General features: G+C 38.2%; 3 protein-coding genes across 4 annotated transcripts; 1 reads left to right on the top strand and 2 right to left on the bottom strand.

Moving 5' to 3' along the window:
* Positions 1-570: 570 nt before the first annotated feature.
* On the bottom strand, positions 571-2,774 carry Gle1 (Gle1 RNA export mediator). Its single transcript, XM_073073655.1, has one exon. The coding sequence runs from the start codon at positions 2,645-2,647 to the stop codon at positions 725-727; it is 1,923 nt and encodes a 640-aa protein (XP_072929756.1). The 5' UTR covers positions 2,648-2,774; the 3' UTR covers positions 571-724.
* A 258-nt stretch (positions 2,775-3,032) lies between these two features.
* Positions 3,033-25,202, top strand: DNApol-epsilon255 (DNA polymerase epsilon catalytic subunit 1). 2 transcript variants are annotated; one of them, XM_073073656.1, is made up of 41 exons: positions 3,033-3,228; positions 3,308-3,431; positions 3,826-4,044; positions 4,394-4,623; positions 5,083-5,403; positions 5,633-5,733; positions 5,814-5,955; positions 6,210-6,342; positions 6,574-6,687; positions 6,983-7,157; positions 7,476-7,743; positions 8,213-8,322; positions 9,051-9,169; positions 9,389-9,528; positions 9,868-10,050; positions 10,563-10,681; positions 10,858-10,976; positions 12,019-12,220; positions 12,452-12,773; positions 13,595-13,826; positions 14,113-14,289; positions 14,371-14,535; positions 14,698-14,785; positions 14,965-15,083; positions 15,519-15,751; positions 16,423-16,548; positions 16,764-16,857; positions 17,144-17,325; positions 17,539-17,735; positions 18,058-18,208; positions 18,495-18,650; positions 19,410-19,615; positions 20,364-20,508; positions 20,786-20,970; positions 21,409-21,533; positions 21,721-21,804; positions 22,657-22,811; positions 23,335-23,500; positions 23,817-23,995; positions 24,612-24,744; positions 24,989-25,202. In XM_073073656.1, exons 1-41 carry the CDS (start codon positions 3,140-3,142, stop codon positions 25,154-25,156), a joined length of 6,696 nt encoding a protein of 2,231 aa, XP_072929757.1. In that variant the 5' UTR covers positions 3,033-3,139; the 3' UTR covers positions 25,157-25,202. The 2 variants fall into 2 exon arrangements, with proteins under 2 accessions (XP_072929757.1, XP_072929758.1); XM_073073657.1 differs by having other exon boundaries at positions 21,721-21,799; positions 22,655-22,811.
* Sec13 (nuclear pore and COPII coat complex component secretory 13) lies at positions 25,191-26,856 on the bottom strand. Its single transcript, XM_073073659.1, has 2 exons — positions 26,178-26,856; positions 25,191-25,930 (listed from the first exon to the last, which is right to left on the bottom strand). Exons 1-2 carry the CDS (start codon positions 26,742-26,744, stop codon positions 25,556-25,558), a joined length of 942 nt encoding a protein of 313 aa, XP_072929760.1. The 5' UTR covers positions 26,745-26,856; the 3' UTR covers positions 25,191-25,555.
* Positions 26,857-27,037: the final 181 nt, after the last annotated feature.

Here is a 27,037-nt window from a genome sequence, read left to right on the forward strand (position 1 = left end):
AATAAAAAATTATTATTTTTATCTATTTATTCTCTCCACTCCACCTAAATATAATCGCCACATAGAGTATAGTAGGCTTTCCCATCTCGCTATAAACTTTCATAACTTTAAAAAAACATATAAAGGAAGTTGGGGTAAGATAGGGCCAGTATAATTATTAGTATCGACATAGGTTACTCTACTCTTTGGTATAGATAGACTATTGGCACTGCGGTAAAGCCATGTGAAACAAATTGCACGTTAAGTAGTATTGGGTCATATCACTCATATCTAAAAAAATCTGTAACAACATAATCATCGATCTTTGTTAAAAAAATGAACTTGTTATATAAGCCTGAAATTTAAGCCACATGGTTTTACAGTAGGTACCGTTACGGTGTTTACATTGATCAAGGTAAAACTTGTAACTCTAGCGCCAATGACACCCCTAGTTACCTTATTCAATTTTTCTTTTTAACGCATAGATTAGTAAAGATTACTCACTCCTAACAAGAAAATGTACCCAAATTGTATCAAATATTTAAGATGAATTAGATGGTCATTAATATACAAAATAAAACAAAATGAATAAGTTTTTTTTAATTCATATTATAATAAATCATTAAAAAAATGTTCAGTGCCAAATACATTTTTAAAAACACAATGTCAAGTTACAATATTAAGCTTAATTTACATACAAAATTATTACATTACATTATGATCATGCTTATCTATAAAAAATAAATCAAAAGCTTGATGACGATAATCCACTAGGAGGAGCTATTTGACCTGTCTTTAGAACATTTTGAAGGAAAACTTCTAATCTTGTTTTAGGACCACCTTCATCTATATCAGCTAAGATTGCAAAATATTCTGTGCTTATCAATTTTATAATTTTACTAAATTGATGTTTGTAATATTTAAAGAACTCTGATCCACACACTGTGAAAAAATCATGCAATAAAGTAGCACAAATATCTGGTTCAGGTTTAAGGTTTATAAATGATGCGAGCCACTGCCATGCTTGATTTAAGCCGTGGGGATTAGGTGCGTTAACATATCTCGGTGTCTTTGCAATCCAAAAAGCACATCGCAACCTGAATATGCCAGACATTCTTTTCAGAAACTTATCATGTTTCTCAACAACACCTTCAGCATTATAAGTATATCCTCTAGCCATGTAAAACTCCTTATCTGTTTGTCCTTCTTTTTGAGGCAAGAACATTGGAACTAAATAAGGGCACTCCTTGTGAAAATTGGCTTCCAAAAGTTTGCTAAATTCTGGAAACTGGGAGCATAATGCAACAGTCACAGAGGCAAGCGGGAAGGCAGCTTCTGGGTTGCTAGACACTAACAAATCACCCTGTCGGACAATCTTCTTAGCTAACAAGGCTGTACAATAAAACAGCCCTTGTGGATGCTGGGCTGCAGTCACAAATGTGTCTAACACTTGTACAGTTTCCCCTCGAAGTAATACAGACAACTTGTCAAACTTGTCTTTCATGTGCATAGCACTAACAGGTGATATTGCATTAACTGGGGTATTAACAGCCTTTTGACAGTCAAATCTAAATTTCTTATGATTAGGATCTACTAACAATTCCTTAAATCTACTTTCATATTCAAGTAAAAAGTCCCTTAACGACACATAGTGAGCATAATTTTTCTGAGAATAAAACATAGGCTGTACTTTTTTATCAGATTCTGGAGGAGGCGTTGGTGGTTTGGCTAGTTCAGCTGCCTTAGCCTCTTCAGCCAGCTGTTCTTCTAATTCTTTTTTCCTGGCTTCCTCTTCCTCTTCTTCTTTCTGTTTCTTCTGAAGTTCTGCTACTATTTTCCTCTTTACATTTTCAATATATAATGCTAGGATTTCAGCTTGTTTAACTTCCTTATCAGTGATAGAACTAGTTTTACAACATTCCATGACATTACTGATGTTTCCTATTATTGTTGTAATTGGTTCTATGTACTTATGTAGAATTTCTTTGACTTGCGGTTCTGTTTGTGCGAGATGGATTATAGAATTGTAGCATACACATATTTTAGTGTGGCTGTCTGTTATCGACGCTAATCTCGCTGTCGCTTTATTCTGTTCTTCAAGAATTCTGTTCATGTTTTCTATTGTTTGTTTATTAATCATTTGACAATTGCGTTCGTCGAGTTTTGCTTTGTCCAGAACTGATAAGTTGTCGTTTTCTCTTAAATGTTTAATGAGCTGTATTTTGCGAGCTCTCAGTTCCAGCGCCTTGCGTTCACATTCATCACTCTGCTTTTTACCAAATGTTCTGATGGCTTCAGCTCTTTCTGTAATCATTTTTTCGACTAAATTATTGAACGTTTCCTCTGATATCTGTTTCATTTTCGATTCATACTCCTTCAAGATAAGGGTGTAGCGGAGATCTTCACCAATCTTGTCTTCCAATAAGTCTGCGTTCCCGTCTGGTTCATCGTAAGTTTCTTCTGGTACAATAGTCTTCGTTGTTTCATTGTCTGGACAGTTGGGCCCAATAGTGACTTCATGTATATAAGGACTTATTTCTGCGGCTTTTGTCAACGCAGAAATGCGTAGACGGTCGAAGTCAGCGATCGCATCAGATATGTTTAAGTCACATTTTCTATTACCGCTCCGTTTTTGTAGATGCTCTAGACCTTCGTAAGTCCGATCCATCTTTTTTTCATTGGTTAAACACCAGTCTATATAAGAAAAATTATGAATATGTTTTAATCATAACACATCACAAACATCTCGCGTGAATTTTACAACGGCAAATTTTGACAGATCAGTTTCAGAAATGTTGTGCTTTTTTGACATTTGACACATTGTCCATTGAATTATCTTCCAAATAGTATAGTCTATACTCTTTGGAGTATAGTAACCTGATCTTTGACAAATAATAATTGTTTTAAAGAAACGAATAATTAGTTAATAATTTGTTTGTGTAAATGCAGTTATATTATTACGTGAATTCGTGTGTGATAGGCTTGTTAAAATTTTAATAAATACCTTTTTTCTTTTAAAGTCTAAATCGAGTATCCGATCGTAACATTTGGCGCGAAGTTTGACAGCTGTATCAGCAGCAGTATTTGTCAAATATCTTGATGCAATAATGTATAGAAATAAACTTTGTTTGTGCCAATAACCAAAGAAAATATCTACAGAATGGTTTTACAAAACACTGGGAAATACAGGGCGGATAAAAGTGATACAAGTAAAAGAGACAGAGACGCTGGCACGTCTACTGGGCCAAGGTTTGGTAATCGGTATATTTTTTAAGGTTTTGGAATTTATTTTATAAAATGTTAGCTTACTACATTATTTTTCTTTTAGAGAGGAGTCGTCAGAATCTCGTATACGAGTGGCATTGGAGAATGACAGAATTGATTCAAAGTATGGATTTGATAGAGTTCGCGACTCAAAAGAGCGAACAGGTTACCTGATAAATATGCATACAGTAAGTATATACAGATTTAATTAAACTTTATTTGCGTTCGATCTTAGAACTTAAACATTGAATAACGTTATTCTTTACATATTAATTGAATTTGATAGGTAGCATAAGGCACTAAATGAATACAGGCACTCTCTACAACTAACATATATTAAATTGTAAGATGACTCGTCTGTTTTCGTCCGTTATCCGTCTGTTACTACAAATGCATGCAGTCCATCTCATAACAAGTATTTTTATCCCATGGAACACCTGATACTGCTATTATTACTTAGAAATAGCTGTGTAAGTGATGGGATTAAACCATGAAAGAACTTAGATTTACTATGACTACCATCTTTAGAGGTTTATTAATTTGTATTTAAATACTATTAATATAATTTTCATTTTATTTCAGGCTGAAATTCTAGATGAGGACAAGCGCCTAGTGGCCGCCATGGATTATTACTTTATTGAAATGGATGGATCCAGGTTTAAAGTATCCCTCATGTTCCAACCTTACTTCCTCATTATGGCGAGGAAAGAGTGTGAGCAAGAGGTTATCCAATACCTATCTAAGAAATTTGCTGGCACAATACACAAGATTGACATTATAGAAAAAGAGGATTTGGACTTAGTAAGTTGTCAGAGTTTTTTTTTTTTTATCTATCATTGCTAATTGGAGCTGGCTACTCATATACATTCATTTGAAGGCATATGTGAACAAAACTCTTTGCTAACAAACTTACATGCTTGTAAGTACTCCAAGAAAAAAGTGCATATAAAATCTATCAATCTCAGAATTTCTCACTCAGAAAGGTATCCCCAATAGTAGGATAGGTTGAAGACCATGATAAATGTTGAAAACTTTAAACCACCACACTTTAATTTTGACCACACTTTTAACTTATTCACATTCTTAAAAAGTTGCCATGATATCAATGAATGCTGTATATCAATGAATCTTAACGCTACCTCTATTACAGCTTAATCACCTAAGTGGTTTGCGACAACGATACATAAAATTGTCATTCATGTCCCAAAATGAAATGATGAAAGTTAGGAGGGAAATATTGACAGCCGTGAATAAAAATAAGGAGAGGGAGAAGAAAGACGCTATCTACTCAGAAATGTTAACAAATGCACTCACAAGTGCCGCTGCTATAGAACATGCTAAGAAAACCAAGGACCACATGGAAAATATATTGGACATTAGGTATTTACATCTGTATTACATTTAAAAACTTTACAAAAAGTCTTCTAAAAGAAAATTATATAGTATACTCGTGGGCCCAAGCAGACATAACCTGCAATAGAAAAAGAATAACTTTTTTATTTATGTGTGATAAGCTTATTATTTATATTGTCAACTTTCCACATGTCATTGTTTTCCATATAAGGAACTTAGAAAATTACTGGAGAAGATATTTTTATCTTCTCCAGTAATTTTCTTTCTTTCTCCAGCTTTAAATCTGTAAAAATCATATATTAATTTTTTTGGCCAAGAGAAGAGCACACTCCCAATTTTTTTTTCACAACTGCAGTGTGCAATATATTTTGATAACAGCACTGCTTATCAAATCCAAAAGTATTCCATCTTTCAAAAAAGGACCATGTGACCAAAATTATGTTATAATATAGTTTATGTATAACTTACATTATTATATTTTAACAGGGAACATGATGTACCATACCACGTAAGAGTGTCAATAGACATGAAGATATTCTGTGGCACTTGGTACACAATCAAGAGCAGGGGAACCGAGACTCCAGTGTTTACAAAGAGGGATGATATTTTGGAAAGACCGGACCCAATAGTACTAGCATTTGATATTGAAACAACTAAACTACCACTTAAGTTTCCTGACTCACAAACTGATCAGATAATGATGATTTCCTACATGATTGATGGTCAGGGGTACCTGATCACTAACAGAGAAATCATCGCCACTGATGTTGAGGACTTTGAGTATACTCCTAAGCCAGAATTTGAAGGGTGAGATTTATTTATATACTGTTTATGTTACAAGTCACCTAAATCTTATTTTTATGAATACACTTTGAGAACAGTATTATCTCAATGTTAAGTGAATAATTTGGCAGTTTAATTAAAATTTGTTTGAAACTGAATACCTGATATCACAATCAACGGCTAAAAAAAGATTAAATCTTCCTTGGCAGTTGGGCAATAAGTTATGTTAATAGGTTAATATCTTGTTTTGCAGACAATTTATTGTATTCAATGAGCCTAATGAAATTGGTCTCATTCAGAAGTTTTTCGATCATATTATGGACGTGAAACCTCACATTTTTGTCACATATAATGGTAAGTACTTAATTTGTAAAAGTGTGAAATGTATGTATGCATAATTCATTATATTTATATTATTTTGAAATTGTGTGCAGGTGACTTCTTCGACTGGCCATTTGTTGAAGCGCGTGCAGCGATTTTGGGTCTAGATATGAAACAAGAGATAGGTTTCAGCAAAATAACTGCAAGAGACGGAACTTACGCGTGCCGTCCTGCAATGCATATGGACTGTTTGTGGTATGTTTGTTGATTTGTGACCTGAAGGACGGGGTGATTACGTAAGGGCTAAAAATAGAGGATATTAAACTGACTTCCAATTTGAATATATAGGTACTATAAAATGCACACTGGCTTAATATTAACATATGTTTTTATATTGAATTCAATGAACATTTGTGATTATAGAACAATTTGTCTAGATTTTTATCATTATTTTTTTTTATATTCAATGATATAAACAAGTCATGATACATGAAATGTCTTTGTTGTAGTTGGGTAAAGAGAGACTCTTATCTACCAGTGGGGTCGCAAGGTCTGAAGGCCGTCGCTAAAGCTAAGCTTAGGTACGACCCAGTGGAGTTGGACCCAGAGGACATGTGCAGGATGGCAGCTGAACAACCCCAGGTGAGCCCCTTCAAAATACTATCATATCATTATAAAAATGACATTTAAAAATAAATATAAGCCATTACCGCAAGTGCGCTATTGGAAAAGCAAAACTCATCAAAGTTTAATGATACATTGATATTAAGCTGAAAACATTACCATGAGATTTTATGTTACAGAAGTAATATTTAAAATCAATCCAACAATTACTGTCAGTTCATATTGATTAGTTATTTTTGCAACTTCCAGGTGTTATCAAACTATTCGGTTTCCGACGCTGTAGCTACATACTACTTATACATGAAATATGTTCATCCATTCATATTTGCTCTTTGCACGATTATTCCCTTGGAACCTGATGAGGTAAGTTACTGTATAGTTTGTTGTTTCTATTTATTGCACGCTTTTGTTAAAGTAAAATTTAAAACAATAAAATGCACTATAATGTTAATTGTTGACCAACCAAATATACAGTTATAAATAAAATCTTTCATAATTATTTACCTTTCATTCCTTTCATAATTACCTTAAATATTTTTTCTATTATTATGATAGGTTTAAACAACTATTATAGATTGAAGTTGCTTGGTCCCATACTGAATTTCTATTGCATTGTTTATTTTTAAAGGAAAATAAAAGGTATGGTATGTTATCACAGGTGCTGCGTAAGGGCTCCGGTACTTTGTGCGAATCTCTACTGATGGTGGAGGCTTTCCACGCGAACATAGTGTTCCCGAACAAACAGGTGGAAGAATTGAACAAGCTAACGAGCGACGGGCACGTGCTCGAGACGGAGACGTACGTCGGCGGACACGTTGAGGCTCTGGAGTCTGGTAAGAAAATCCCACGCATTGCTATTGCTGGTTTTACCTGTCCTGATCCATTAACAGGCACTCTTAATTATTTATTCTTGTTAAAATATATTTTTTTGTATATTGAGATGAAAGTTTTCTATAGTATTGGCTAAGAAAACTGTATGGCATAAAAATGTTAATCATTTCAAATGCAGCATAACAATAAATTAGAATTTCTGGCTTAAAACGTAAAGATTACATAATTATATATTAACGTGCATGAGAATTATAACACCATTTTTTTAAATGTTAATTAACACTGTTATAGAAAATTAATTGAATCCTATTGTTTTCTAGGTGTCTTTAGAGCCGATATTAAATGCAAGTTTAGAATCGTCCCATCAGCTATAGAGAAATTGATGGAGAACACTGAGAAAACCATGAGGCATGCAATAGAAGTTGAGGAAGGGATTCCATTAGACATGGTGACCAATTTTGATGAAGTGTGTGGCGAAATAAAAGCAAAACTGCAGCATATGAAAGATCATCCCAGAAGAGATGAGAATCCTTTGATTTACCATTTGGATGTTGGTGCTATGTACCCTAATATCATCTTAACAAACAGGTAACATACAGTTATGGCATAACATTTGTTGGTTCATATTTTCAATGATTTATCTTTTCTTCCAATCTTCTTTCTTTTATCATTTTAGTGTTTGATATATGAATATACTTACCTGTATAATTTCTGTAAATGGCAAATGTATTTTTTGCGGCAGTAATGTTTTGTAATCTAGTTTAATTGAGTTGCCTGAAATAAATGTAAAAGGCAAACGAAATAGTTAAATAAAATGTGTACATAATGAAATATTTACATTTTGCCACTTTACATATAAAACTGAGACATGTGGACATGGATCCACATAAATATACAACACCAAGATCCAGAATATATATTTAAACTTAATATATTTGACGGGACGGGGATGGGTGAGCTAATATTTGTGGCAATGCTCCATACAGTAAGTACTATTCACTATGTGGATTGTGTGTGCGTGTGCAGACCCTGTATATAATAATGCTCTATGTTGCAGACTGCAGCCGTCGGCCATGGTGAGCGCGAGCGTGTGCGCCGTGTGCGCGCACAACCGCCCCGCCGCGTGCTGCGCGCGCCGCATGGACTGGCTCTGGCGCGGCGACTACCGTCAGTACTCGTATACATTGTTGTATTGCCCTCGAATAATGAGAGATTATAGTCTGCGTAAAACTGCTAGTCCACTCTGAAGTCGTAAGGGCACACTAACGCAGCTATACAGGGTGAATTTTTCAAATAGCCCTTCAGGGCCAAATCCGTAACTATAAGGATTAGCGAAAAAAGCTGAAAGGAGTTACGAGGCCGATTTTGATAAAAACTAAAACTACATCATTCATTTTTTAAAATATCTTTTTCCTTAGCCAGGAATCGTACGAGTTCATTTTGAAATAAATATACACCTCTATATTATTCCACTATCTGCTGAGAGCGGGCAGCGGACAAGTACCCGGGGGGTCCCGCACGGTCTTCGTTCCTCTAATATCTACAATTTCCTATTGCGACGCGACGCGTTTCTATATTCGGAGGATATATTCATTTCTATATACTAGCAGTTTGGCGCGGGCTATACATATGTAATAAGCTTGGAATGACATCACCGCACCTGTACTTAAGGACATTGTTGAAAATCTTAAAGGGATTAAATACAGATAATAAGTAATCTCCCTGCAAGCTAATAAATAAATATGCAAAGGTATATTTATTTTAAATATACAAAAACACGCAAGAATAATACAATTACATTCCAGTAATTTTTTTCATAAATGTAAGATAAATTATCTTATTTTGTTTTTAACTTGGTTTCTACATTATTAAAATAACATTTCGTATCGGAATAGTGCCGGCGACAAGAAGCGAGTACCAACGCATACAACAACAGTTGGAAACGGAAAAATTCCCGCCATTGCACCCGGGAGGACCGCCAAGAGCTTTTCACGCTTTGCCTAAAGAAGATCAGGTAATATGCAGAATATGGAATTCAAATTTTGTAATAAGACTACCGATTCATAAATTACAATCTTATAATTAAGAAAAACATTTGTATTTGGAAAAGTTGCTCAACTTGCTGCGAAGTGAGGGCAACAGGTGGTAAGTGTGTCTTTACATCAAATCTATTTTACTTTTATAATATGTCTGTGAATGTAATAAAACAGCATTTTTAATGTCCAATTTGTAGGCAGCGTACGAGAAAAAGCGATTAGCAGACTACTGCAAAGTGGCGTACAAGAAAACAAAAGTCACAAGAACGGAGGTTCGAACTACGACTATATGTCAGAAAGAAAATTCATTTTACGTGGATACAGTACGAGCTTTTAGGTAAGTTATCTTTTTTATGAAGTTATAGTGTCTTATACAGTTTTTCTAAGGCATGAAAACATTTTGCGTGTGTAATTTTACCCATACAACTTCAAAAACCATTGTAGTAGAATCTCGCGAAAACGCGAGAAAAGCACCAGAAACGAGAATGTGGAACCGATACGAATCGGGTTTTCTCGCGAGAATCTCACGTGTGGAGCTCAGAATGTGAAGCGGACTTGACAGTTATGTACACTCGAGACAAGTACCCACCTAATACTTACACACATGCACTACAAGTTTCACTGACTACTCCCTCATTCCATTTTCACTACGTGTCTGAGAGTACTTGTGCCGCAGGGACCGTCGATACGAGTACAAGGCGCTGAACAAACAGGCGAAGGGCCACGTGGCGGCGGCGGTGGCGAGCGGCGACGCGGCGGAGATCAAGAGCGCCAAGAGCCGCGAGGTGCTGTACGACTCGCTGCAACTCGCGCACAAGTGCATCCTCAACTCCTTCTACGGATACGTCATGAGGCGCGGGTGAGCGATGCTATTGTAACAAAATATAATACTATTGTAGCTACAGGAAGGTTGACTGACACTGATGATAATTGAACTGAAGCGGGGATTTGAGTCTGAGTCACTGGGGTCCGAGGTTCGAAACCTGAATTTATGTGCACATGCATGCGCGATTGCGCACGGCATATGATTTTTTGTGCGTATTAAACATTTGTATCACTTTAGAGGTAAAGGTAAATGTAACTTTATATAGTCCGCGCCAAACTGCTAGTCCGCTCTGTAGTTGTTGCTAGCAGGTGTAGTCATACAATTTGACTAGCAGTTTTATGCGGACAATACCTAAGAATTAAAATAAAGTGTTCAAAGGGGTATGAAGTCTACCAATTCGCAGTTGATTACATGACTATGGTCTAAATCTTTTTCAGTAGAATACCTTTGAACCTTAAGCTTTACGACACTAAGAAAGTCGGTTGTAAATGGTTGTCTTTTTACTAATAATTACTTTTTATTCTTTCTCCTATTAAACATTCTAGAGCGCGTTGGCACAGTATGGAGATGGCCGGCATAGTTTGCTACACTGGTGCTAACATTATCATGCGAGCAAGAGAAATCATAGAACAAATCGGCAGGCCGCTTGAATTAGATACAGACGGTAAGTGTTCCAGAAATTCTGCTTATTTCATATCACATACATATAACTATGTATTTCTCTCTTTTTTTTTAAATGGTATTTGTATATTTTCCAATGTATTATGATGACTTTAATTGATGTGTTCCGTTACTGAATGAATGAGTCAATATTTAACTTTTTTCAATTAACTGTTTAAGGTATTTGGTGTATCTTACCATCGTCATTCCCGGAAAACGTTACAATCCATACGACGCATCCGAAGAAAAAGAAAATCAATGTTTCCTACCCGAATGCAGTACTCAACGCTATGGTTAAGGTAACTTATCCTATTAACAAGTAAATTCGCGGCCAAACATAATATAAATCAAGAATTCCATCGTTTTAATTTCGGTGTTAATGCATGCTTGTGTGCGTGTTTGTTTGCGTACATGTACACGTATGAGTGTATGCGCAATACCATATCAAATACATTGTGTAGCGGGTTACACTTGTTCTTAAATTTAAAAACGTGTTTTAGAGAAACCCCCGGTTTAATGTCCTCAGCACAATACAAAAATTAGCACAAATTTACAATTTTTGTCTGTCCCTGGAATTACTCGATATAACCGACATGCAAGCACATACGACTGCCGACGATGATAACTATATCGGAACTACCTGCTTTATTCCCTTCTAATGCCCTAAGTCAGCGTTTCCCAACCTTTTGCAGTCCACGGACCCTTAGGAAATCAAGCACAGTTTTCACGGACCCCCTTAATAAAATAAACAGCAAAAAGAAAAACAGATTAGGTATTTATTTTAGTTATAACAGATACAAAAAAAAAACAAAGATACAGAAATAATTATAACTGTTTATTATGAAAAATATGAAAAAAAAATAATGTGAAGGTTGGTGTTGCATTTTTGCAACTAAATCAGTGATATTCGGGTTGATGTTGCTACTAAGCTGTAATCTCACATCAGATTCTACATGTAATCTGTTTCTGTATTTATTTTTTTGTATAAACAAGAGTAGAGAATACCTTTTCACATAGGTATGTGGTTGAAAAAAGCAGTAAAGCGGCCCTTTTGCATTTAATGAACGATTTATGTATGGTCCACAGGTGACACCGCGGACCCTTATACATATACTCGCGGACCCCCAGGTTTCCGCGGACCACAGGTTGGGAAACGCGGCCCTAAGTGACAAAATTGTTTGAATTAAACTTAATTACAATAAGAATAAGATATATAATTAAAAAGTGTCGCCAGTGTGTACACATTTAATTAAAAAGAAATATCCAGTATGGATATGTTTATTTTGATTTTGTTTCTAGATTTGTAATATTTAAACATAGGTATAACTAAAAATATTTTAGGACCACTTCACAAACGATCAGTACTTCGAACTAGTGGATCCTGAAACTAAGAAATATGAGCAGAGGTCAGAGAACTCGATATTCTTCGAAGTGGACGGCCCCTACCTCGCGATGGTGTTGCCAGCATCTAAAGAGGAGGGCAAAAGGTTGAAGAAGCGATATGCTGTGTTCAACTTCGATGGCTCGCTGGCCGAGTTGAAAGGTAACTTATAATCCACTATACTATATTTTTTAAAACCAAAAACGTACGAACATAATTGTTAGTAGCAAGCCACAAACTGACATTGCCAAAATTAGGAGTTTGTTTCGTAGCTTTTTCTATGGTATATTTTTTCATTACGCGTTATAATTTCAAGGGACACGTATTGTTGTGTGGCATCTGTTTAAAATAAGGAAATGTTTGATGTTAACCATAATTTCTTCATGTTCCCAGGTTTCGAAGTAAAACGCCGCGGTGAGTTGCAACTAATCAAGATATTCCAGTCGTCTGTATTCGAAGCTTTCCTTAAGGGAAACGACCTGAAGTCTTGCTACAGCGCCGTGGCCAAAGTAGCCGATTACTGGCTAGACGTGTTATACAGTAAAGGCAGTAATATGCCTGATTCAGAGCTGTTTGAACTCATCTCGGAGAACCGGTCTATGTCGAAGAAGTTAGAAGATTACGGCGGGCAGAAGTCCACGTCTATTTCTACGGCGAAACGACTTGCGGAATTCTTGGGCGATCAGATGGTTAAAGACGCTGGATTGGCTTGTAGGTAAGTGTTATTTGTATAGTTATGTAATATTATTAATAATACAATTTTTCCTTATTTTTGTTATTCCTTATGATTTTTACAAAGCTGACATACCAAATATATGCATTGACCTTAGGATAAATAGGCGCTTGTTTTGCTTGCTATTATAAGATAAAACCACCAAAGGAAATGTCTCGTGGAACTATTTTATTTTTTCCAGGTAGAAGGTTTCAGCCCTGTTTCTGAATTGTCCATGAATCACTTGATGTTTATATGTATATGTTGCGATATTTCATTACACCCATACCTCCCGTCATATTGGGTGATTTTTCCGTACCCCACCACCGCCCTTTTCGAGCCTGATGTGATTGATGGACCACTCCTTACTTGCTGTTATACTGAATAAATAATTGAGCATGGGTATTATTGCTATGCTATAGTCCGCGTCAAACTGCTAGTCCGCTCCGAATATAGAAACGAGTCGCGTCGCAATAGCAAATTGCAGATATTAGCCGGACGAAGGCAGTGCGGGACCCTCCAAGCATCCGTCCGCTACCCGCTCTCGCTCACTATGTACCCATAGCTGCGTTAGTGTGCCCTTACGTTACGGAGTATATGCTAACTAAATTTGCACGTAACGACTTCGGAGCGGACTATACCTTTTGAACTTACTCTGCCAGGTTCATAATATCGAAGCGTGCGGTGCCGCTGGCGATCTTCCAGGCGCCGGCCGCCGGCCGCCGCGCGCCTCGAAGATAAATTTGATTAAATTAAAATTGATTTAAATTTGAATGCTGCAGTGAAACAACGAAACATCGTCCCTTATCAACTTACTCGCGCAGGTTCATAATATCGCGCAAGCCGGACGGCGCGCCGGTGACGGAGCGCGCGGTGCCGCTGGCCATCTTCCAGGCGCCGGCCGCCGCGCGCCGCCACCACCTGCGCCGCTGGCTGCGCGACCCCGCGCTCGGCGACGACGTCGACATCCGCGACGTGCTCGACTGGCCCTACTACATCGAGCGGCTCAGCGGCGCCATACAGAAGATCATCACCATCCCCGCCGCCATGCAGGGGGTCAGTGCGCTAACGAATAAGTGACATCTAAAATTGATTTTAAATACCTGTAAGAACCACATAAAAGAAGAAGAATTGTGCTATAGAACAGTTAATCTTTGTCATTAAATGCAAAAAGTAAAAAATAGAAATTACTGTGAGCAAATAAGCGACGCCATGCAGAGATACATCACTATTTCTGCTGAAATTCATTTCAGCTCTCGCATCATACAGAAAAAGAATGCTCTTCATTAAAAATAAATTCTAAAAATATGGAACACTATAATTATGTAATCTATTATTTCAGCTAGATAACCCGGTACCCAGAGTTCAGTATCCAGATTGGCTCCACAAGAAGATGCTAGCTAAGACTGACAAATTCAAGACTAGAAAAATCACCGACATGTTTACTGCTAAGCCCAAGGACGTACACAAGGAAGGTGACGATGTAGAAGCTTCTGGAAGCAATGAAAATGGGTCAATGGTGAGTGGTACACGAGTGGTATAGCCTTTAACAACAGTTTGAAAATATAATCATTTGTCACTTTTTCTTTTTTTTGTCTAGGACACAGAAGTAGACATGGAAGACATCGGTAAAGCTCCGACAGAGAAAGCTCCCGTCAGGCCGATAGTGCACACCGTAAAGCGGAAACGAGAGGAATCGCCCGTCAAACAGTTCGCCACGTGGCGGGAAGCGCTGGGACCCCCTCCGCCCTTCGGGAACACGAAGGTTCGTGCTTGGAGCTAGCCACTTACTGAGAACAAATTTGTTGCGATCTTAATTTAAAATATTATGATGTAAAGTAACATATTAGTGCAGCAAAATACTACTCTAAATAAAACGTAATCTGCGTATCTGCGCTTATTAAAAGTTAAATGGTGCCTCTTTTAGGAAGAACGTCGAGCTTGGATAGTATTTCAGAAGAAAAAATGGATGTGGCAAATGGAACAGCGGGGAACGCGTAATCGTAGTAAAAGAGGTAAGCTATAAATAGTTTAAAACTTTATTAATATTTAATGAAATCTTATAGAATTTGTTTTATTATTCGTTAATTTAAAATTATATACATCGTCGTTTTTAATTAATATTTTCAAAGTATTGCTATATAAATATTTTTTATTATCGTAATAAAAACGTATCGCAATTCACTATTATTAGGTAAAGTAGACAATGATGTGTCTGTGCTACCAAGGAATATCGGATCGACGAACACACTAGGCGGGTTTATCAAACGAGCCCAGCGTACGCTACTAAACACACCGTGGCAGATTATCCAGGTAATGGCAAATGTGCTTGTTTGTGTTTGTAGTCTAATGTTTTTTTTTGGTAACATTTAAGTAGTAAGCTTGCAATCCACTTGATGTTAAGTGTCCATTGCCAGTCGTGGGGACACTTTATCAATTTTATTTAAACAGAGGTTCTACTGGAAGCTGATGGTACATCTATTGACTCTTCTTCCTCGGACTACGATTGTTGCCTTATACATCAGTCAACTGGACTCTACACCGTATTACTGAAATACAGAAGCAGATTTAGGTGTTGAGTACGTAGTACCGTTTCGTTCGAAGCATACTGGTATAGTCCGCGTAAAACTGCTAGTCCGCTCTGAATATAGAAATCAATAGCAACTTCAGAGCGGACTAGCAGTTTGGTGATAACAATAGTACCAGTACAATTTTACTAGAAACGTAAATAATATACGTGCATGTCAGGTGGCGGAGACAGCGGAGCCGGGTCTGTTCAAGCTGTGGGCGCTGGTGGGCAGCGAGCTGCACCAGGTGCGGCTGGCGGTGCCGCGCGTGTTCTACGTGAACCGGCGCGTGGCGCGCGCGGCCGACGCCGGCGCGCACTGGCGCCGCGTCTCCCGCGTGCTGCCGCGCGCGCGCCCCGCGCACCACCTCTACCAGTACACCGTGCCCGAGCCGCTCTACCGGGAACGCGCGCAGTACGTAGCGCGTATCGTAAACAGTATAATCCTAAGGACACCATTCCGACGCGCTCTACCGGGAACGCGCGCAGTACGTAGCGCGTATCGTAAACAGTATAATCCTAAGGACACCGTGCTCGAGGCGCTCTACCGGGAACGCGCGCAGTACGTAGCGACTAAGGGCGTTTGTCCAACACCGCTGTCGAACGAGATTATTTCGGGCCGACTTTAATATGACATGACGGACGTGCGGTGGACACGCGGCTATAGTAAATGTATGTACCGCTACTTCAAACAACAACTTAGGAATGACAAACGCTCTAAGGTGTAATCCTAAACGACGGCGTTTGTAATTGCTTCTCGCTGGTAATGTGCTAGGCGAAATAAAATATGTACAAATTAAAGTACGTTTTAAAAGAAAATATTTTCCTTATAATCTTAAAGTCATCATTAAAGTTACCTCATATGTAACCTTAGGTAACTTTTTTTTAGTTCACAAAAAAACCTACAAAAGGTACCGTACGCCGTAGGGCGCGACGCCGGGTTATGTAGATTTTTTACCCTTTTTAGTTGCCTCTTACGACAGACAGAGGATATCGTAGCCCATTTCTTGTCGGCTCTACAGGGACAAACCTTAAGTAACCTAAAGTTACATGTAATTTTTTTACAATAATATATTTTTTTCACAGGGAATTAATGAGTGAACTATCCGCACCAGAAATAGAAGGAATCTACGAAACTCAAATGAGCCTTGAATTCAGAGTGCTTTTACAATTAGGATGCATATGTGCTGTCGATCAACAAGAGGCTAGGCGGTAAGTACTGCAATGAAATATTTTGTAAGTCTTGCATCATCAAATAAATCGTACTTCTTAATTTTAAGTGGCACGCTTTTCTGAGTCTGCGTTGACCGATTTTTATTGTTTTCAATTTGAGTCTCCATCCAGGTCTAATTTGTATGATTCTTTGTTTATAAGAATTATATCAACTGATTTCATTGCACTTATATTATTCTAAATTTCATTCACAGGCTTATTCAGATGGGATCAAACAGTATGGAATCTTTTACGCTTAGCCAGTTGCAATTCAAGAGTGTGGCTCACCAACCATATTTACAAAAGCAGGTATTAATTTACATTATCAGTATATTTAATTAAAAAACATAAATGCACGAATCCTTCGTATTTGTCTTCACAAGATAAGTTTATAGCTGTTGTCTATTTCTTATTTAAAAAAATGGACAATATACACATACATATTGCTTTTTATTTAGTAAAACAGGTAACATGGTAATTCTGTCCTAGTTGACGTGCTAGCCTAAATAGTACTTTTATTTTTTATGTGTTGTTTAATTACTTTTAACATTACAAGAAGATAGAATGTAAATATATCATAATATAATATTACCAGGACGGAGTAGCACCTGTGAAGCATATATTCCTCTACCAACACTCTGCAGCCAACTCAAGTCGTAGCATGTGGTCGCTGATCCTGGGACCCACAAAGAAAGCATACATCTTTGTACTGGACACGGTGAAAACAAACCAAGTGCCGAACATGAACACATTATACTCTGCTGAAAGGACTGCCAAGTAAGTTATAATTACAATTGATGTATAAAATATAGGATATGTGTTTAAACACATATCCACTCGTAATATCATGTATTATCAGTTCTTATGTATTCTCCTTTTATGTACTCTCCCCAAGAATGAGCTCCCTGAAATGAGTAAATCCCGGATAGGGCCACAGTGCGACCATATCCAGTCCTCCACTCACTAGTCTAACAAGATGATTACATCCAGAATAAACCTGGGCACGGAAGAGTCGACGCTGCCGGGCGCGGAGCTGTCGTGGGAGGTGGTGGTGGAGACGGAGGCGCGCGCGGTGTGCCGCGGCGTGCAGCGGGCGCTGGCGCGCTACCGCGACGAGCGCTGCGGGCCCACGCTGCTGGCGCTGCAGGCCAGGCTGTCGCCGCAGGCGCTGCTGGCGCTCATGCCCGGTGAGCCTCCTCACGTCCCGCCCACACGCCCAGACGGAGGCGCGCGGTGTGCCGCAATAGTCTGCATAACATGCAAATACTGTCCACTTAACGAACAGTCCACGTATGATATGTAGTTAGTTAAATGGTTGTACAGTGGTGCAGACGGGTCTAGTAGATAGTGTTATGGTAAGTAATTTTTTTTTAAATTTTCCAAAAAATATTAAACTACCTTATCTTCTCCTCAGCAACTGTGAAACCTTCACAATTAAATATTATTCCCATACACTGCATAACTGTAATGCACATATTATCAATACTTACTAAGAAAATATGTTTTAAGGTTTATCAGATTTCCCGCTGGTGCCACTCCATGTACGAGATGTAGAGACATTGTACAACACATTAGAATGGCAGCGAATCGGCGCCCGCGCGATCGTTCGTCACTATCTCAATCTGGAATCTGTCCTCAATCTTACCATTGAACAATGCAGGTAGGTTTCATTACTATTTTAATACAAATAAATTCTTAGTGCCCTCTCGCGAATTTCAATCCATGTGATGCCTATTTCCATATAATCACTATTTCAATATTGAAACAGAGAAAAAGTTAAGACAGATAAGTAATAAATCATTAAATACCATCAAGGACTGAAAAAAAATCAAAAATATTTTTTCTAGGTTTAAAATGATTTCATAATAAATCACGTTATCAATCAATATATTGGATTAATCTAACTTGATCGAACGTGTATGTTTAATTGCCGCGTACGCTTGCAGATACTTCCACGTGCCGCTGGGCAACATGCCGGCCGATCCGACGCTGTTCGGCGCGGACCTGTTCTACGCGCGCCACCTCGTCAAGCACAACTTCGTGCTCTGGTGCTCCAACCTCGAACGACCAGACCTTGGCGGACGAGAGATTGATGATAACAGGTCAGTGCGTGCCCTAGTTGATTTCCGATTAAATGTAATAAGGATTGCATGATTATTACTTTTTTTGTTTAAAATCGAAATTTGTTTAAGGTGTGTAACGAAATTTTATGACTATGACCGAATTGTTATAACGTTTTAATATTATTTTAACAATAAAGCAAATCGAGTAAGATAGAATTAAAAATGAATGTTTTATTTTTTTTTATTATATATTTCTATCACTTTAATTTTATTTACCATAACATTTTTTTTATTTATGTAAAAGTTTAACAAAGAATTTTTACGTGTGATTTATATTTTCTATAATATGAAAGGTATCCGTGTGAAATAAACATTTGCATAGCTCGATATGTCGCTTATACATCTAATCGTAATAAAACCCAATAGAAGTAAAGGCCTGGCCAAACAGAATGCGTATTTAAGGCTGAGCGTTAGCGCTAGAACAAAATTCGAACGCCGCGCTCTGGCGCTGAGTTTAGTTGTACCTACTGAGATAATACTAAGCGGTCATACAGACCGCGTACGCCTATCGTGAAGCTCGGCATCCTTGTTGTCGGGCGTTGTATTTTCTTGCAGATTTGCGTACAAGTGTCATTATATGGGAAAATATATGCGCGGGTGTACTAGTACGCGCACGCGCTTTGTGTGGGCGTTTCCTACTACCTCAATACAATACAATTCAGCAGCATCAGGATACTTCTAGCGCGGCGCTAGAATACGCGTTCTGTTTGGCCAGGCCTTAATGACGTCACTTCCCAGGCTGGTGAGCGAGGTGGAGGAGATGTCGTCGTGCCGGCACAGCGCGGCGGGCGCGCACGGCGGCGTGTGCGTGGCGCTGCGCACGGACGCGCTCGCCGTGTGCGCGCTGCTGCAGGCGCACCTCGTGCTGCAGCTCGAGGGCACCAGCCTCGCCACCGCCTTCGGCGCGCAACACGCCTCCATACAGGACGTTATGGCCACCACGGGTCCGTGTACCATCCTTATATATAGTCTATCCAACAGACAAGATAGCGACGCATCTTTGACTGACCTCAGTTGTTACCAGGCGCAGTCCCAGTAGGGAGACAGCAGCAGGGGTGGGAGGATCCCTGATACCACCCCTTCCCCTCCAAACCGTCGAGTCGCCTCGCACTTGTCAGATTTTATTTATGGGGAACCCCTGCATGGATTCCTTTCTACCGTGGAGGTAGCGAAGAGGATGTGCCGGACTTTACAATAAGTACATTTAAAACGCGTTAAAAAGAAGAGACCTAATTTAACAAAATCTTCCCTGAGACTCCCCAAAATCTCATGCTGCTATCGCCGTGGTTGTCTCAGTCTGTCTGCTTTGCTATACCTGAGGAAAAGTATACATTACCACACCCTTGAAACTAGAAAACAGCAGCACTCAACACTGTTACTAGGCAAAAATAGGTGTGACGGTGGTCCCTCAAGAATCAAACCACAAAGATTTTTTTCCTCCTTATCAATGACTGTTAAAGATGCAAATAGTCATGCAGTCTGAGCTAATCAACTTAGAATCTCCTCCAATCATCAGGGCTCGAAGATTACGGTCGTTTCATTTTACTCAAACCTAAACATCTTACATTACAGTACACACTGACGAGTTCTGAGACGTATGAAGCAGACCAACCACATCTAGTTATAGTGTCTGTTTCAATTTTACTCAACTCTAATTCTAATACATTATTAACCTTAACATATATCGTGCAGGTCCAAACGCGACAGCGAACTACGACGAGCAAGCGCAGTGCAGCGCTGCGTTCAAAGTGCTCAGAACAATGATCGCGGCGTGGCTGCGCGACGTAACGCTTTACAAAAACGTGTTCGCTGACTTCCAGATTTCGCATTTCTATAGGTAACGCTAATATTAAGCTGTTTTTGTCGATTGAGGCGCTATCACTGCAAGTATTTTAATCTATCTATTCTCAAAAACAGATTAATTTATTAAATGCATACACACAGGACTGTTTTAATTTTTTTGAATTATTGTAGTGTAAAATACAATTTTGAAAGTTAAGGAAATATATTTTATATTTTGCTACAAAAAAAATAGAGAAATGGTAACTAAATAAATATTATTATGTAAATTAATATAAAGCCTATAAAAACAGAATATTGATGTTACCTTGTAGATGGTTGAAAACCCCAACATCACTTCTATACGACCCGGCGTTACGCCGTACGCTGTACAACCTGATGAAGAAGCTGTTCCTCATGCTGGTGGCGGAGTTCAAGCGGCTTGGCTCCGATATCGTGTATGCTGACTTCAACAAGATCATACTCAGCACCAAGAAGAGCTCTATTATGGACGGCATTGGTAAGTAAACGAAGTACTCGAATAAAGTGGGTAAACTTATTGCCTGGAATTTTTCAATGGATCTTCGTAGCGATAACTGGCATAGAACATACTTCACTATATTGGTCCCGTCAAATAGCTAGAAGATGATTTTAAGCAGCATAAGACTTCCTGTAATATTCAATGCCTTTTAATTAATCATAACAAGCTGATCTTATCATGCCCTCCCAATCATTTGTGTGCGTAATATTTCCGATATCTCTCTCTTCCGATATCTGGCCAATAGAATCTTATACTTTGCAATTACCTACTAAGTTATATTAACAGAAATGTACCGAAACTTCCATTTAATCACGTGATTAGCAATGTTGATTGATTTAAATCGATTAAATTAGTAGACACAATTTGTTCCTGGAAACCGTATTGTATTTCCGATATCATAACTCTACTTTTGTTCAGGTTATGTGGAATTTGTGGTGCAGAGCATCAGGAATAAGGAGCTGTTCCACGGCATCGACATACGATACGACAAATGTTGGTCTTACTTACTATGGCTGGATGAAGCGAATTATGCTGGAATTGAGGTACAATATATTATAATATACAAATATATAATTTAATATATGATACAAAATATATTTTATAGTACTTCTCTTAATCAGTGGTGGAACAAAGTGTAATACATCTATATATAAAATACATCTATATATAAAAGTTTAAATGAATTAGGAAAAAATATATATTTACATTAGCTTTTTTTTATATTTTTAGGGCAAATTACCTCAAGGACTAGAAGAAGTTGGATCTTCACAAGTGGCAAATGCAACAGAAGATCCCGATGATGATGATGATGAGGTACTTTTGGGCTAAATTTTTAACCAATTCTAAGTTTTATGTGTTTTCTTTATTTAATATTTAGATCGTTACTGTTACTAAAGTATTTATCCTTGCAACAGTAATCTGTACTGCGGCATATGGTATTATTTTTTCAGATTGAGTACCAACCAACTAGTTTTTCAGATTGAGACCAACTAGTAGTTGATTACTTACTTGATGGCATTTAATTTTCGGATACTCAGAGTGAGACATTGAAATTCAAACGTAAAGGACTATATTAAGTTAAAATTTACATATGAAGATAATACTTCGATAATGATATTTGTTTTGGTATTTGTCATGTTGTAATGTTGTTGCAGGCTCTTATATTAATATATAAGGCGTTATACAACTAAGTAGCACGCCTTTTCAATAAAAGGCGTGTTACTTAGTTGAAAGTCTTTGTTATAACTGCTTTAATATGGAACACATGAAGGTGGTAGAACTCTTTGTGGTTCGACTCCGGCGGCACCACCGCCACACCTATTTCTACCTAATAACAGCAGTGTTAGGCGCTGCTGTGTTCAGGTTTGAAAGGTGTGGTAAGGGAGACAGACTTTTCCGAGGCGTTCCGGCTTAGTCCTCAGGGGTAGCGGCGCACCTGTGGCCGACCTCAGGTAGGAATATCTAATCCTATCTGGGGTTGATTATAGATGTCCATGGGCGGCAGTAGCCACTTCCCTTCAGGTGGACTGCATGCTCGTCTGCTACTTCTATATTATAAAAAAAGAATAAAAAAAAACAAAGAAAAACAACCTAAGAATTCTTACGCACACTACAATCATTACATCCTCAATAGGTATGAAAAGTGTGTGGTACCGTTGTGTGCAGGCGTCGGTGTCGATGCAGTGGAGCCTGGCGCAGCAGCTGCCGCGCGGCGTGCGCGAGCAGTTCGCGGCGGCGGCGGCCGGCCTGCTCGCCGCCAGCCGCCGCCCCGAGCGCCTGCCCGCGCTGCTCGCCGGCGAGATGGCGCAGAAGCTCTTCCAGTTTGTATTGTGTTGTTTAGCTGTAGCACTTGGCCAGTTCCGTGGGTCGTGGCCAAGTCATTCTTATACTGAGAGAAGATTTACAGCGCTAAGGCAGTAATCGGTTGACGATTATGAAATATTATATTATAAGAGTGTTATAATGCTACTAGACGTCACTTGTCCAAGTAACGACAAAATATCAATAATACCCTTTTGGTACAAATCAAATCATTTTTTTAATTCAAAATAGGTTCTTTACAGAGCACTTTTTGAATGTCAATACTACTACCACCACTTCACAAGGTGTTACAATAAAATGAATCAAAAAATGTTCATACGAGTATAATAAAAAAGTAGATCAGCGTCTATTTCTGAGTAGGCCATTGATAAAGAGACTAATTATATATAATAGAGACTTATTATAATAATATTATAATATTGTATTGTAATTAATTGTATTGTATTGTAATTAATTCACGTGCACTCTCTTTTACAATACCAAAATATTTCAAACTTAATAAACAGGGTATTTTTGTTATAGAATGACAGAAAAAATCAACAGTCGCATGCCGACGTTGCGCGCGGCGGACATGGAGCCGCAGCCCGGCCTGCGCGCCGGCGCGCTCGGGCCGCTCGCCACGCCCGCGCTGCTGTTCGTCAACGCCGTCTGCAAGGTGTTCTCACTCAACGAGAGCCTGGAGGAAGAGGTACTTTCTACTTTGGCATCCTTCAAACTTCATGAGTTGTGAAAAAAATGTATTACTTTTACTCTAAATTTGTTTTCATTTTTTTTATTATGTGTCTTAAATAAGCTATTTTTACTTTTCTACTTTAATTTCTCAGTGTGTTTGTCATGATTTTTTTGTATTCTACACTTGCCTTATTCTTTGCAGTGTTTTGGTTCAACAGCAAATAAATAATTAATTAATAACTGACCTCCACAGTTTTAATATTGTAGACCTCGCATGTTACTAATTATAGGGTGTAATACAGTTAATACAAAAATAACTATATAATGATTAGGTGACGCTCCTCCGTCGCAACCTGCTGCGGCTGGTGGGCGTGGGCGAGTTCCACCCGGCGGCGGAGTGGCGCGACGTGGTCGGCTCCTGCACGCTGTGCGAGCTCATCTGCCGCGTGTGCAACCACTGCCGCGACCTCGACCTCTGCCGGGACCCACACCGGACCGTACTCAACGATGTGTGAGTTGATTGTTTTTTTTTACTATAGGAGTAGCAGACGAGCATGCAGTCCACCTGATGGTAAGTGGCTACTGCCGCCCACGGACATCTGTAATCAACCCCAAGTATGTTTAGATACTCCTACCAGAGGTCGGCCTCAAATGCGCCGCTACCCCTGAGGACTAAGCTGGAATGCCTCGGAAAAGTCTCTCTCCCTTACCACACCCTTCAAAACGGAACACAGCAGCGCCTAACACTGCTGTTATTAGGCAGAAATAGGTGTGTCGATGATGTCGAAAACAGTTCAGTTGATTGTACCATAACAAACAGTTCAGCCATAATAGAGCGGTGATTTACACAGTCATAGTTGCTTCATCAAACTGGTTTTTATACAACATTTATTTCACACAACTTTTATAACACTTCTATTAGAATGGAATCTTTGAACTCGATGTTTACCCACTTTGAATGGTCCTATTAATTTTAACTTTTGCACAATTACCAAGAACCAATACACGATTTTAATAATTTTATCCCATTCCCCTCATTAGGATCGTCGGGAACGATTTTCCTTGTGCGGTTTTAGCGTGGTTTCTAGTTTTTAAACTGTCAGTTTAGTTTTTTAATTGTCTTACAGGCCAGTTTGCCTGTGTCCAACATGTAATACTGCTTATGATAATCAAGAGCTGGAGTGGCGCCTTATCGAGATCATGAACCGACGAGCCATGACATATACGCTTCAAGATCTTGTATGCACCAGGTGTCATCAGGTACAACCCCAAACATATTACTATTTGAAATTCGATTTTTATTACTATATACTTCGTTTTGTTGTATCCAATCATCTCATCTAATGTACCTATACATAAATACATTTTTATAGATCTTTTAGAATTTCCTGCAAAATAGAAAAAAAAACGTAATAATGTTAATTATTTATGAGAAACATTATTTCTATAATAATGATATGATTCCAATCTACAGACTGAGTAGTATTTGATTTACATTTTTCAGGTGAAAAGAGAAAACTTATCAGTAGTGTGCGACTGTGCCGGAGACTTTGCTCTGATGGTGCCGGCCAAAGAAATCCATTCACAGTTAGAGACATTCAAGACTATCGCAGAATATTACAAGATGCCTTTACTATTAGAATTAATCGAATTTAATTTAAGCAACATGTGATATATTATTCTTAAATTAAAATTTATAAATAAACTTTTTCAAGTAATATTTTTTTTATTAATAAAAATAGGTACATTGCTACATTATAATACATAATTATATTATGCTAAGTAAATTAACAACTTATCTGTTTATAAATATTTAATGGCCAAAGTTACAAACTCCTGCTTGTTAATTTGGATTGATTTGAAACTAGCATAAAACAGTATGTTCTAATTAGTGTCACAATTTCATAAATTTTAAGTTTAGAGATGCCAATGTAATTTCTTTTGATGTGTTATATATGCGCAATTTATTAAAAAACTAAAGCCATAACTAATTTTTGAAAATGCAATAAAGAATTATACACAAAAAAATAATGTTACATTAATTAAATATTATATAAAAACAATTTAGAAGTTAGAGGGTAAGCACCCTGTCTGGATTAGGGTTATATACCAGCTCTTTGGCCACTTCGCTAATGCATATCCATTGTCCATTAGAGTCTTCCTTCCACAAGCTAACTTTATTGTCTCCACCCGACACTGCCAACACAGTTCCTGCCGGAGACCAGCTCACACTCCACACAACATCGTCAAAGGTGTTCAGGATTGTAGGGGTCCAAGATATATTGTCATCACTAGTCCAGATGACCACTCTCTTATCTTGAGAGCAACTCGCTATCATAGACTTCTGCAAGCCAAATGAAGGAGCCCATCCTACATCTCGAACCCAATCAGTGTGCATCTCCAATCTGGTTTCTTCTACCCACTGGTCACCTTGCTCTTTCCAAATCTGTAAAAGTAGATATATCGTTATTTATAAATTATGTGAGTCAGCTAAAAATATTAAAAAAAATATTGTATAGAAAAACCACATGTTACAGTAGTAACTAATAATGCTACCAATTATATAAAATATATATTTTTTAAGTTATAACTATAATCAAAAGTAAGTTAAAGTAAATATGATCTCAATATCAATCTATCAATTTTTCAACACCTTCCATACCATCTGAATAAATGTTCAATGGCATACATACCTTGATTAAATTGTCACAGCCCCCGGACACAATTCTTTTAGGGCTTTTGTAATCAGGTCTGTTAGGGTATAATTCAGAAGCTAGTGAGGGGCACCAACTGACAGCATTGACTCCGATAGCATGCGCGCCGGGAATCTTCTTAACTTCCCAGTTGCCACCATCCTGGTTGTATGTTAGAGTGGAAATAGAACCATCAGAGCTGCAGCAAGCTAGAATCAGTCCGTACTCGCTGGGCGCCCAATCCACAGAGTTTACTGAACTCTCATGTCCGGTGTATTCATACAACTTTGTCCACTCTCCAGACTCCTTCCATATTATAACTTTTCTGTCATAAGAACAAGAGGCCAGCAGGTTCCCATACTTCGGGTGAGACCATGCCACGTGCCATACTGGCCCGAAGTGCCCTTTAAGGTCGGCGGCAAGACTTTGTGTACCATTCTTGATTTCGTACACCTTCACGGAGTTGTCAGAGGAACATGTTGCAAGCCGCAGTCCATAGAAATCTAACTGCGCGTCATGTATCATATCCTCATGACCCGTATCAATAGTATTCAAAACACTAATCATGTCGATTCAATAACTCGTAAAATCAACAATTCGAAACAATCTCCTCCACACCTTGCCAACTTGCTCCCGCAATCTTGCTGCTATAATCAGTTGTCTATGAAGAATGATGCTTGTCAAGAAAGTTGACGTGGACGACCATAGATAACAACACACGAAGACTAAATGTTGCCAAATCATTTCTTTATCTAAGATAACAAATATAAGGAATTTTAAATCAATTAAAAATAATAATGATGAGCAATTTCGAGCGTAATTTTAAGTATATTACTGGCACGAAACTTATTTATATTTTT

The sequence above is a fragment of the Epargyreus clarus genome, unplaced genomic scaffold, assembly GCF_041222505.1.
Source record: "Epargyreus clarus isolate Ecla_fem2 unplaced genomic scaffold, WU_Ecla_fem_2.2 ptg000006l, whole genome shotgun sequence".
Taxonomy (NCBI): domain Eukaryota; kingdom Metazoa; phylum Arthropoda; class Insecta; order Lepidoptera; family Hesperiidae; genus Epargyreus; species Epargyreus clarus.

Coding starts and splice junctions, on each gene's coding strand:
- Gle1 (XM_073073655.1), bottom strand. CDS start 2,647: ATGGATCGGACTTACGAAGGTCTAGAGCATCTACAAAAACGGAGCGGT.
- DNApol-epsilon255 (XM_073073656.1), top strand. CDS start 3,140: ATGGTTTTACAAAACACTGGGAAATACAGGGCGGATAAAAGTGATACA. Junction 4,624..5,082: donor GAAAATATATTGGACATTAG/GTATTTACATCT, acceptor ATATTTTAACAG/GGAACATGATGTACCATACC. Junction 14,536..14,697: donor CGCCCTTCGGGAACACGAAG/GTTCGTGCTTGG, acceptor TGCCTCTTTTAG/GAAGAACGTCGAGCTTGGAT.
- Sec13 (XM_073073659.1), bottom strand. CDS start 26,744: ATGATTAGTGTTTTGAATACTATTGATACGGGTCATGAGGATATGATA. Junction 25,931..26,177: donor GCTGTGACAATTTAATCAAG/GTATGTATGCCA, acceptor CTACTTTTACAG/ATTTGGAAAGAGCAAGGTGA.